At 52.2% G+C, this 13,081-nt stretch overlaps 1 protein-coding gene across 2 annotated transcripts in view; it reads left to right on the forward strand.

Annotated features, from left to right (window-relative positions):
• Positions 1-13,081, forward strand: part of NEURL1B (neuralized E3 ubiquitin protein ligase 1B) — a 46,705-nt gene that overhangs the window by 16,201 nt on the left and 17,423 nt on the right. For both annotated transcript variants that reach the window (XM_054488695.2, XM_063665356.1), the window contains exon 2: positions 11,966-12,511. In XM_054488695.2, coding sequence (XP_054344670.1) covers positions 11,966-12,511 — 546 coding nt within the window. The remainder of the gene's footprint in view (positions 1-11,965; positions 12,512-13,081) is intronic.

Here is a 13,081-nt window from a genome sequence, read left to right on the forward strand (position 1 = left end):
CCCTGTGGTGCTGTGCTTCAATGGGCACACTCCTCGTCCACTTTCATGTTCCTCCCGTACTCCTGGTTCCTCTTTGAAGTTCGTAGTAGACAGTGGTAGAAGGAATAGTGAAAGTCTTAAAGTCTTTGATCTGTCTTATAAGTGCATAGAAGAAAACGCTGACATATGCTGCCTTCTCTCTCTGCTTCAGCTACCTAAGAGGAAAGGGCCCCCTGTCCAGTGATCACGTGACTTGCTTCACCTTGTCAATCACTTAGAAGATTCACCCTCCTTACCCTGCCCCCTTGTCTTGTATGCAATAAATATCAGCACACCCAGCTGTTCGGGAGCACTTACTGGTCTCAGTGTCTTGGTGGTAGTGGTCCCTCCGGGCCCAGCTGTTTTCTCTTTATCTCTTTGTCTTGTGTCTTTATTTATTACAATCTCTCGTCTCCTCTTTATTTATTACAATCTCTCGTCTCCGCACACAGGGAGAACATCCGCACACAGGGAGGCTGGACCCTACAGGCTCCAGAGCATGCCTTCCAAGCACATAGCCCTTTACCTCTTGGGGAAGGGAGCTGAAGTCCATGCAGGCTTCCTGCAGGCATCCTCAGTCCACACTTACCTGCTTTCATGAGCCCTTCAGGCATTTAGGGGATGCCCTGCGTGGTGGGTGAGGGGGAGAGAGAAGAGGAGGCTGCATCTTCAGAGAAGGACGAGACACGCATCAGAGTCACTTCCTGGGGGGCCTCAGAGCGGAGTGTGGCTGGGAAGATGACATTAGCTGAACTACCTTGTGTCAGGCACTGTGCTGTCCTCCTTCCCTGCAGGGATGACTTCTGCACTTTGCCGTCAGGAGCCATAGCATCTTCGTCATAGCCTTGGGAGCCAGGCTGGTATGAGTTCAAACACCCATGCCACAATTCCTGGTCGTGGGCAGCTCACCCAACCTCTCAGAGCCACGCTCCTCCCTGGGAGGGGGTCTGGTAGCCATCACCTCCTCCAGCACCGTCAGGAGGTTCCTGCAAGGTCCTATGGGTGGGGGGCCATTGTCCCCTGGGAAGTCTGCCTCTCCCATCAGGCCCTACCCCCAATTCTTTTTCAGGCCTCAGGGACACTCAGCCCTGGGGCTCCATCCCCCTGCTGTAATCAGTCACTTTCTTCCTTTTTTAGATGCTTTGCTTATTGTTCATCCCAAGTTCCGCCAAACTATGGCCTTTGAGGAGCTCAAAACAAGCTGATTGATGACATCCACCACCACCCCTGCCCCACCCCCAGCCAAAGCTTCCTTCCTGAGACCAAGCCAGGGTATTGCTCACCCTCTGTGCCAGAAGGTGGATTAAGCTACTTATACGTAGTCTAGCTTTTTTCTTGCAGGTCAGGATGTAAGTGAGAGACCTTGGGACCAGCAAACATTTTGCCCAGCTGTTGGGGTGTAAAGAACATTTCCTCAGTCCAGGAGCAAGAACAGCATTGCTCCAGGGGAACTTGGGCCAGTGGGTCTATTGCTCCAAAAATGCTGACTTTCAGGCCCTGCAGGTGCTCTCCTGGGGCTGAAGTTGGGAGCAGCCAGGCTTCTAGGCACCACCCAGGCTGGGGGAGTGGCCGTCCTCAAGGCAAAGAGAAGGAGAAACAGTAGGCCTGGCAACCTCAGCCAGCTTATCACTGGGCAGCTGCCAGGGGCTGCCAGGAGGAGAAGCAGGCGCTGAGGGGCAGGACCATGTCAGCCGTTGGAAGAGACGTTCAAAACCTGGACTGTTTTCTTACTCTGCCATGCTGGGTCACTTTGACTGGCATGGAAGAAAGGAAGGTCCAGGGTTTCAATCTCACTTTTCAGAGAGGTGGATCCACAGGGGTTTCTTCCCTGATCCAAACCCTTCAGCAGCCCCCAAAACCTTCTGGAGGACTTTAACCTCCCCTGCATGGCCTTTAAGACCCTTTGTGATACTGCGCCTGACTCCCACTCCACCCTCCCATCTCCCTTCTGGCCCCTACTCCTCACAGTTCCCCAGTGCTCTCAGCTGATTCTCATCTCCAGGCCTTTGCTGGTGCTGTTCCCTCTTCCTGAAACACACTTCCCCATCCTTTGTCATCCTCCTAGCCCTGCTTCCTCAGTCTGCAAAGCAGCTCCCCTGAGAAGCTGTCGCCACTGCCCCAGCCCTCCCTGGCCAGCACCCTGTGTAGTCATGGGGTCTGCTTCTGTCCATCCTTGCAGCTGGTCTCAGCTCGAGGGGGCGGGGACAGTGTGTGACTTGTCAGTGCATGTACCCGGCAGCCAGCGCGGGCCCTGGCCCAGAGCAGATGCTCTGTAAATGTCAGATGAAGGAGGAAGTGATGTACTCGAGAAGGAATGAGGGCACATTCCCCCCACCTCTCACTGCAGTGGGGCCCTAGCCCTGGGAGCCGGCGCCTCTGAAGTTGGAGTTTCCTGGGTCCCTTTATCAAGAAGAGACCTCAGTCAAGGGGCCCAGCAGAGGGTCGGAGTCAGCTTGGGAGTCCCAGCCCCGGCTAAGCATGCTTTGAGGGGGCGTCGGGATGACCTCACCCCCTGGGAACTCTCGCATCAGAGCCCACTCAAGCTGAGAGGTCTGCCACTTAGGCCTGGATGGAGTGGGCTTTTCTCCCCACAAGCAGCATCACGACCTCTGGCCTCTCTCTGGGATGTCCTTGCAGCTGTTGACGGGGTTTTGTTTGCAAAGCAAAGGGAGCAGAATGGCAGTTTCCAGCGCGGGCTGGCCTTTTTCCCTTGGGGATGCTGGCCAACCAGGCCTCTGAAAAAGGGAACAAAGTCCAGTAAGCTGGTGTCTGTCTCCTGAGTGCCTGTCACTGCCCCATTTGGCAGAGGTGAGGAAGGGTTGGTTATGTTTTTTCTTTTCTCTTTATTTTTTTTGAGATGGAGTCTCCCTCTGTCGCCCAGGCTGGAGTGCAGTGGCGCGATCTCAGCTCACTGCAACCTCCACCTCCTGGGTTCAAGTGATTCTCCTGCCTCAGCCTCCCGAGTAGCTGGGATTACAGATGCCCACCACTACGCCTGACTAATGTTTGTATTTTTAGCAGAGGCAGGGTTTCACCATGTTGGTCTCGAACTCCTGACCTCAGGTGATCTGTCCACCTCAGCTTTCCAAAGTGCTGAGATTATAGGCGTGAGCCACTGCGCCCGGCCTGGTTATGTTTTTTTCCAGCCCACTTTTAAATCCACCAATGGAAAATGGAACTTTGTTGGCAAAGGTGACTGATATCTTGGCCCCTCTGGATATGGCGGGAAGCCTTGCTAAATACCAGCCTTGCCTTTTCCTCTTTCTAGAGCACAGCCTGCCCTCCTCTCCCCAACACACATGAGCGCCATGTTGCTTCCTGCTGCCAGCGGTGCTGGTTTACATTTTGGACTTGGGCAAATGTCATTTGAACCAGAGATTTCTCACCCAAGGTCTACAGTCCAAGGATGCATGTTATAAAGGTCCAGGTCCAGGAAGCCCCTGAAGTTGAATATCAGATTGTGCATGGAGTCTGGGTATGTTTCTAGGGGGAAAGCCTCTATAGATTTTATTGCTTCTAACAAGGTCCATGAACCATTCCCCACGCCCCACCAACCCAAAAGTTATGGCAGCTGCCTTGAAGAAGGGGTGGGGTGGAAGAAAGGGCATGAGCCTGGTCCTCTCAGACCCTCAGTTTCCTCATCTGGGAAATCAAGGTGGTAAAACCCACTCTGCAGAGTTTTCCTAAAGATTAAACCCAATGAACCAAGACACATACCCAGTATACAGCAGAGGCCCAGTGAAACTCCAGTGTAATCCTCATGTTCAAAGGAGGAGGCAGAATAGACCGTTCTCCCATTTGGCAATTTCCTTTCCTGGTGGAGAGGAATCTGCTGAAAACCTCAGCCAGCATGCCATCTGCAGAACGCCAGCAGGCTGGAAGCCGGCGTCTCGGGCCGGAGTATCGGGAGCTGTTGCTTCCTGCCATCCTCCTGACGGTAACTGCCATTTCCTTGGGCTCTTTTTAGATCAAAGGAAGGGCTAGGCTGGGGAGATGAGTGAGGACCATTCAGGGGATGGCACAAGGTGCATTTAGGACGCCTGCTGGGATAGTTTAAAAATAGGCCTCTGTCCTTGGACACCAAGGGGAAGCAACCCCAGGGTTTTCAAGAGGCCTCTGCTGGCCAAGGTTGTGAGCCCTCCACGGGAGAAAAATGTTTCGGAACGTATTTTCCCAGCTGCCACAGGTAGGCATCTCTGACCCAGGAATAAACCTTTCCTAGTCAAAGGAACTAAATAAGGTGGTTAAAGGAGGAGATCAAGTGTTTAATGAGCACCTACTACATGCCACACACTGTGTGTCTGATGAGTTTGCTCTGTGTCATCCTCACAACAACCTTGCAGGGTGGAGATGATTTTTCCTACTTTTCTAGGTTGTTGGGGGCTGGGGCGGGGGGAACAGAGAAGTTAAGTACGGACCTCAAGATCACATGGACTGCAAGACCACACAGCTAATAAATAAGCAAAACCAGAATTTAAACCCAGGTCTGACTCCAAGCCTGTGCTCTTTTTAACCACCTCTCAAACTGTGATGTAGAAATAAAAAGCATGAAAGAGATGGAGGTGAGGGGCTTACCCAGTGGTTGGACTTGTTATTTCCCATGGGGAAGGGAAGGGAATAGCTGTTTATTTAACATCTACTATGTGCCAGGACTTCTGCCAGGATTTTTCTATGCTCTCATTGCCCCTGCCAGCAGCCTGAGACAGGGGTCTAAGGTCACATGCCATTTACACATGACAAAACTGCAGCTCTGGGAGGTAGAGTGACTTGTTCAAGGCTCTCAGACAAATCAGTAGCAAAGCACAGGTTTTCATCCAGAGCCCATGAAGTAAACCTCAGAGCCACCCAGGAAGCAGTTCTTATGTTGACCGGCCTTCCAGAAAGACTTGCCAAGGCTGGGCAGTGGTGACCCTGACAGCCAGAGTTCCCTCCTCCCTAACCACCCACAGACACCCATCACCCACCCTCCAAATCTCTGCCGTGCATTTCGAGTCCGGGCACTGTTTCCTTGACTAACTGCTGGAAAGACACTGCCCTCTAGTCTTGGTGGGGCTGGAGCAGCCTGTGATTAACCATGGGGGTTAGGCTGGGCATGGTGGCTCATGCCTGTAATCCCAGCACTTTGGGAAGCTGCGGTGGGTGGATTGCTTGAGCCCAGGAGTTCCAGACCAGCCCCAGCAACCCTGACTCTACAAAAAAAAAATAATAATAATAATAATAATAATAATAATAATAGCCGGGTGTGGTGGCACACACCTGTCTCCTAGCTACTTGGGAGGCTGAGGTGGGAGAATCACTTGAGCCCGGGAGTTTGAGGCTGCAGTGAGCTGTGATCATGCCACTGTACTCAGCCTGGGAGACAGAGCAAGACCCTGCCTCAAGAAAACATGTAAAAAGCCATGGGATTGAGCAGGTGTGGTGGCTCACGCCTGTAATCCCAGCACTTTGGGAGGCTGAGGCGGGTGGATCTCAAGGTCAGGAGTTCAAAACCAGCCTGGCCAATATGGTGAAACCCTGTCTCTACTAAAAATACAAAAATTAGCCAGGTGTGGTGGCGGGCGCCTGTAGTCCCAGCTACTCGGGAGGCTGAGGCAGGAGAATCGCTGCAACCCGGGAGGCGGATGTTGCAGTGAGCCAAGATCTCACCACTGCACTCCAGCCTGGGTGACAGAGCAAGACTCCATCTCAAAAAAAAAAAAAAAAGCCGTGGGATTTGGGCCAGGACTGTCCCTTCTCCCTTCTATGAACGAGAAGGGCAACTACAAAGGTCTCCACTGAGTCCCCACCTCACAGAAACCGCACCTCCCCCACTTCTTAGAGTCCCTGGACTCAATTCTTGGTCAGAAGTGGGGGGCGCGGCTCACTGGCCGGGGCCAGCACTCACCCAAGGCCAGCAGGGCCTCAGTCTTTCATGGGAGGATGGCCCGTGGGATTTAGTCGCTGGCGTGGTTTGGGGGCCTCTTCCTGGCAGAAGAGGTTTTGTTTGTTTATTAATATTATTATTATTATTATTATTTACCAGTGACAGGGTATCTGTTTGAGTCTGGTCCTGGTGCCAGAAGCTAAGGATCTCTGCACCCGCAGACTTGGCCATTTTGGGGGAATGGTTGTAGTGACTGCCAGGAGGCGACAGGTGGGGGACATTTGGCCGTCGATGGAATATTCCGCAGCCATGAAACAAGCAGAGAAGGCTTGGGAGCGATGCGGGCAAATGCTTTTGATGTAATGTTGAGTTAGAAAACAAAAAGCAGGATACAAAATTGGCTGTGCACTCTGATGGTAAGAAAGTTAGGAAACTACTTATATTACTGAGTACTTCAGTGGTACTTATGGAAGAAAGTTAGGACGGGGGAAAAAGCACGGGCTTGAGGTCAGACAGGCTGGGGTCACATCTCAACGCTGCCCCCTTGCAGCTTCAGGGAAGTGTCTTTGCTGCCTAGAGCCTTGTTTTCTCCTGGAAAAATGGAGACACCAATCCTGTAGGTGAAGCTTTGTTTTAAGAATTAGCTGGTATCATGTGTCAAAAAAAATCCACCACAGCCACGGTACATCGTGAGTGCACAGCCCACAGTTCTCATGTGGGATCAGGACTGGGACAATGAAAAATGCAGAGACAGGGCGCAAAAGTTGGGAGAGGCAGCAGGTGGGGGGGGTAGATTTTTCTCCTCTTTTCTGAACTTTCTATGATGTGACTGTTCTGTTTGTTGCAGCAATTTAAATGATAAAGTTCAGGTTTGCCATTGACATCTCCAAACTAGGATGATCCGCAGGGCCCTTGGAGTCCACCCTCCACATTTTTCTGTTTCTTAGAGGAACCACTTTCCCTGAACCCAGATAAAAGCAGCTGCTGTTGTACTATTTGAGATTGCTTATTGTTTTTATTTTATTTTAAGCATCTTCAATTTGTGTAAATAACACATCCTCTTAGAAACTTTTTAACTCTAGTTTTCTTTATCTCACGTCAGAGCTCTGGTCTTGGGGAGGAAAAAAATAAGACTGTTTATCTCTTATTCCCTGAAGGAAGTCAGATCATATAATCAAGATTAAACAAATATGTAAACTTCGCTGGTTACTTGGCCGCATTTTATCCTAACATATAGCTGGTTTTGCAGGAAGCTTCCCCTATAGTAACAAGGCAGTACTTCTCTCCACCCCAGTATTCATTTAAATTGCAGGCCGCTCTTAAAGAACATCTCTTGAGATTCCCAAGCCCTTCTGTAAAGAAACTCTCTGACTGAGAGATGAAGTTGGAAAACAACAGTGATGGGGAGGGGAGATAAAAATAATCAAATAAGGGTGGCCATGGACGCTGGTGCTCAGAAGGGCTTTTGCTATGTGGTCATATTTAATATTTCCTGGAGGATTTGCCAGCTGGAGGGGGCCTTGGCCTGCCGGGCACTGAGGGAAGCTGCACCAGGAGCTGAGTGTCTTGCACAAGGCCACCGTGAGCGGGGACAGCACAGGCTTCTGCTGTCCCTGAGCTATCTCTGCCAATGGTCTGCACCCGGGTGCTGTTTCCCCTGCTCATTTGGGATTTGTCCATTCCTCTTAACCTCGTGGTTCTAGAGATGGCCCACATCTAGAGATGGCCACAGTCCATCTAGAGATGGACACAGCGTATGTCCACCCTCCTTGCTGCCCTGGAGGCCCCTCCCTGACAGGCAGTGCGGGTGTGGCCGTGGCCCTGCTTTGCCAAAGGCCCTGTAGTGGCTCCCTCTTGCCCGTGCAGTGCGGTCTGAGCCTCTTGGGCTGGCATTCAGGGCCTTCCCATCTGGTTCTTGTGATGTCTGCAGCACCCTCCCCCTCACCTCTGCAAGGCAGTGACTGCCCAACCTGGCACACCCTCTGCCACACCTACCGTATCACTTTACCCTCCCCCCCAAATTCCAGCCTCCCCCTGCCTCTGCCCCTACCGTTCCCCTCTGCTCCCTCTCCTCCCTCAAGACCTGGCTCAGTGGGCATCCCACTATTCCCAGCCCCTAACTGAGTCCAGGGCCTCCTCCAGGCCCCTAGTCCCCCCGGTGCCATCGCCTGAGATGGTCTTTATCACGCCTGTTGTCATTGGGCATTCAGCTGTGTGTCTGCTTGACCTGGAGAGACTCAGATCTCCATGAAGGCAGGATGTGTGTGATCTGCAGAAAGAATAACTGGATGAAGAAATGAATGAGCAGTGGAATGAACATTTTGTCTGCTGCCTGTGCCAGTCCAGTGACTGGCAATTCTGCCCAGGAGTGAAGGAGGTCAACAGGCAGCCTCTTGCCTCCCTCTCCTACCTTAGGGGTCTATGGCCCAGCCCTTCTATCCATCTTGTGTTGGTTTCTAAAAGGCAGAGAGACTATGATAAAATGGTAACAAACAACAATAACAACAACAACAAACAGAGCTGGGATCACACACACCTGGCTTCAATCCCTGGTTTCATCTCTGCCCTTAACTAAACCAGCTGTGTGACTTTGGGCAAGTGACTGAATCTCTCTGAAACTCCATTTCTTCATCCATACTGGGGATGGATAACAGCAGTCCTTACCTCATAGAGACACTATGAGGATTAAATGATGAAATGCATGGCACATGACCAGCCCAGAGTAAGTGTCTGAATGTGCGGTGATTCTATCAGTTAGGACATTGTTGGTTGCTGGTATCAGAAACCCAGCTCAACCTGGCTTAGAGCAGAAGAGGGTGCCCCTAGCCAAAAAGTCTGCAGTCATCTGATTGGCCACCCTAGTCTCTAGAGTTGGAGTGAGGTCGATCCACTAGCTGGCGGAAAGCAAGATCTCCCAAGGAAAACTGGAGCATAGTAGCCAGAAAAAGAGGGATGGATACTGGGCAGGCAGAAACAGCAGGTGCCCTCATGACTAACTGTGGTGGGAGGTGTAGAAAGGTGGAGGCCTTCACCACGGCCCAACGCTGAGGGAGGTGGTGCTCAGCCACCCCTCATGGGCCTTACCCTTCTTCCATGAAAATGACCTCCATATTCTGCCTCCCTGCATCAGGGGAGGCCTGGCGAGAAGAGCCCAAGAAAGGGTTTTCTGCCCTGACCCTGACTGACCTTGAGCTTGGGCAGACCCCTCTCCCTCTGTTGGCCCATTTTCCCATCTGTAAAATGGGCTTGTTGGAGGAGATGATCCCTGAGGTCTGCTCAAGCTCTAACTGTAACACAGGCAGCAACTGGTGTTTATCAAGCCTGGTGTGTGCTGAGCCCAGGGAAACCAAAGACGGCATGGACAAGCCCCTGCCCTCCAGGACCTACTACTGGCATCTCCCTACCCTGTCCTTACCACCACTCTGCTTCCCATTCAAGTGTCTGTTATAGAACCAAAAGGCCAGCTGGGCATGGTGGCTCATTCCTGTAATCCCAGCACTTTGGGAGGCCGAGGTGGGCGGATCACTTGAGGTCAGGAGTTCAAGACCAGCCTGGCCAACATGGTGAAACCCTGTCTCTACTAAAAAAAAAAAAAAAAAAAAAAAATTAGCCAAGCATGGTTGTGCACACCTGCAATCCCAGCAACTCAGGAGGCTGAGGCAGAAGAAGCGCTTAAACCCAAGAGGTGGAGGTTGCAGTGAGCTGAGATCATGCCATTGCACTCCAGCCTGGGCAACAGAGAAAGACTCCATTTCAAAAAAAAAAAAAAAAAATGATGCAAAAGGCCTTTTTCAATTTGTTTTATCTATTGAATATAGTTGAAATGTCCAAAGCAAGTAGACTGAATGTTTTCTACTTTCCTACATAAAAATGAATGAAAACCTTCAAATCTCTACTACCTTCAAGACATATCCAGAATCTGACCCCTTCCCACCAGCTTTACTGGTACCTACCCCCGATAGGAGCCATCATGATCTCTGCCCTGGAATAATCCAGTAGCTTTGCTGGCCCCAGCACCCTTGCCCCCGCCTCCCAGCAGTCCACTCTGCACACAGTGGCCTGAGCACTCCTGCCATGTCTCTGCTCTAAACCTTCAATAAGGTCTCATCGCATTCAGAGTAAAATGGTTAAAGAAAAATCAAACAATAGGATCTCCCCACCCCCCACCCCAGCTCTGATCTCATTTCTACCCGCTTCCCTCCTTGCTCCCACCATTCCGGCTAACTGGCTTCCTTGTCATTTCTCAGTGACACCTCAGGGCCTTTGCACTTGCTATACCTCCTACCTGGAATGGTCTTCCCCCAACCACCTTCCCAGCTCATTTGCTTACCTCCTTCAGGCCTCTGCTCCAAAGCCACTCATCAGGGAGGCCCTTCCTCAAAGTCCTAAGAAAACACCTCTCTGCCCCGCCTCATTGGCTGAATTTTACTCTGTAATGCTTCCCTCCAGGAAGAGTATGTTTTTCATTGTCTGACTTTGCCCACTGGAACGTCAGCTCCATCAGAGCAACAGCCTTGTCTGTCTTGGTGATTGCTGTATTCCCAGTGCCTGGCATGGTGCCTGACACATACTAGACACTCGCTTCATATGTGTTAAGTGAAAGAATGACTGAAGCCCCTTATGTTCCTTTCTAATGTGGAATCTTGGCTTTTTTATTCCTTGTATTTTGTCTTCTGTGGGCCAGCGGCTTCTGTTTGGAGAGGGGCCTCCCAGCTTCCAGGCATGATTTCCTCCCCCCGTGACTGGGCCTTCCTTCTCCCAGGGCCTGGGGAGGGGAGCCATGTCTTGTTTGCTTCATCATTGCCTCTCCCTCTTCATTTTCCCCTGCCCTAGCTCCCATCAGGCTCAGTATTCATCGAACCCCCCACCTCCACTCTGTGGTGTGCCCGTGGCTGGGCGTGGGAGGAGTGGTCTTTCATTCCCGGGGTCGCCATTCTTCTCATTGTGTGCCTTGGGCGGCCTGTGGTTTGTGAGAATTTGCCATGAAAATTGTACTCAGCTGCTGTGCGAAGAGCAGCAGATTCATGTAGTAATCTCCCACCTTGCCACCTCCCGGGATCCCAGAGCTCCCCAGGAACTGCCCCTAGGATGGGAGGAGGAAAGGTAGGGGGAGAGGAAGACTCCCACTTGATATTGAGCCACCTGGCTTTGTGACCAGATCCTTTGAAAGACCACCCCGGGATTCCCCAGGTCCTTCAGAGCAGAATGTCTTTAGAAATGAACCCCAAAGGTGTCCGTTCTGGAAAAGCCAACGTTGCTCATAAGCAATGCCTTCATTTTCTGTGGCTAAGGGGAGGGGAAGTCCCTGAATCCTGGCTTGGATGTGCTTTGGAACCTCAGTAATATATATCATCAGTAATAATATCATATTATTAATGACTTGTTACACACACACACTGTGCCAGGTAGTACTCTAGGGATTTCATCCACATTCTCTTTCAGCAGCTGTGTGAGTGGAGTCATGTCAGGCAAAAAGACAAGCTAGAGAAGTGACAAGTCTGCCCCATACCTCCCACCTAGGAAGTGCCAGGAAGTGCCAGAGCTGGGATTCAGGCTGCCTTGGCCGTTTCTATTGCCTGACCTGTCTTAGCTTTTGAATAAAAGTAGGGGAGGTATTTGGATGATTTGCAGAGAAAAGCAGCCAAATACCTCCACTACTAACCCCAAGAATCCAGGGCTCTTTTGCTTTTGGAGGGACTCTGTGGCCCAGAGGTGGCTCCGGGAGGTCCTTGTAGATGTGCAGGGATTTGATGGGGATGGAGAAGTCATTTGGCCCCTGGCTGGCTGTCGTGGTAAGCTCTTGGTGTTGGCGCCTCTGACAGGGAAACAGCTCTAGTGCTTCACCACACACACTAAACCTTGGTTCGCTTATCTGTGGAATGGGTATGCTGACTGCTGTGGCAAAGAGATTAGGGCCGGTTAGGGCCGGTCTCCCTTTGGTCTAGTCTGGAACCTTCTTAAGTTTATCAATAACCAATCCAGTTAAAATGGAATTTCAAATGAAAATGATTGTTAAGTAAAGACCAATCGGGGCCCGCAGGAGTTCGGAGGAGGCCTAACCGTGCTGCCTGTGTCTTTCCGCAGACCCGAGCCCACCGGCGCGCCTCCTGGCCACCCGGCCGTGCTGCGGCCCCGGCCCCGAGCGGCGCCCGGTCCTGGGCGAGGCGCCGCGCTTCCACGCGCAGGCCAAAGGCAAGAACGTGCGGCTGGACGGCCACTCGCGCCGGGCCACGCGGCGCAACAGCTTCTGCAACGGCGTCACGTTCACGCAGCGGCCCATCCGGCTGTACGAGCAGGTGCGGCTGCGCCTGGTGGCCGTGCGCCCGGGCTGGAGCGGCGCGCTGCGCTTCGGCTTCACTGCGCACGATCCGTCGCTCATGAGCGCCCAGGACATCCCCAAGTACGCCTGCCCGGACCTGGTCACGCGGCCGGGCTACTGGGCCAAGGCACTGCCCGAGAACCTGGCGCTGCGCGACACGGTGCTGGCCTACTGGGCGGACCGCCACGGCCGCGTGTTCTACAGCGTGAACGACGGCGAGCCGGTGCTCTTCCACTGCGGCGTGGCCGTGGGCGGCCCGCTCTGGGCGCTCATTGACGTCTACGGCATCACCGACGAGGTGCAGCTTCTGGGTAGGTCGCGGGCGCGGCGCCCCCTGGGGACCTGGCCGCGGTGCCTTTGCGCGTGGGTGTGTGTTGCAGCCACAGTCACTTATGGAGAGCTCCTTTTGCCGGGCGTGGCACGAAGCGCTTTACGCCTTTTAACTAATTTATTTCTCACAACAACCTACCCTCCCATTTTACAGATGCGAAAACTGAGGCATAGAGAGGTTAAATTATTTGTGCTGCAAAGCCAGGATTGGAACCCACATGGCTTGAACCCATGCTCTGGCCCAGGTTCATTCACTCACTCATTCCTTCACTTCCTAGTTTATTTGTTCATTCATTCATTCACTCATTTACTCATTCGCACATGTATTCATTTGCTCACTCCACCTATTCATTCACACACTTCCATTTGCTCATTTAGTCGTTCGTTCACCCATTCAGCGTCAAACTTAGGCTCTAATCACAAGCAGCCGTGGAGTACCTCCATGGCATGTGCAGAGACGAGTTAGGTGTGGCAAACCCTGGCCCCCATTAAGGGGCTTGAGGTGCTGGGGAGGCTGACAGGTGTGAGCCCGATTCTCACAGAGGAGGCAG

Source organism: Pongo pygmaeus, chromosome 4, assembly GCF_028885625.2.
Source record: "Pongo pygmaeus isolate AG05252 chromosome 4, NHGRI_mPonPyg2-v2.0_pri, whole genome shotgun sequence".
Lineage (NCBI taxonomy): Eukaryota > Metazoa > Chordata > Mammalia > Primates > Hominidae > Pongo > Pongo pygmaeus.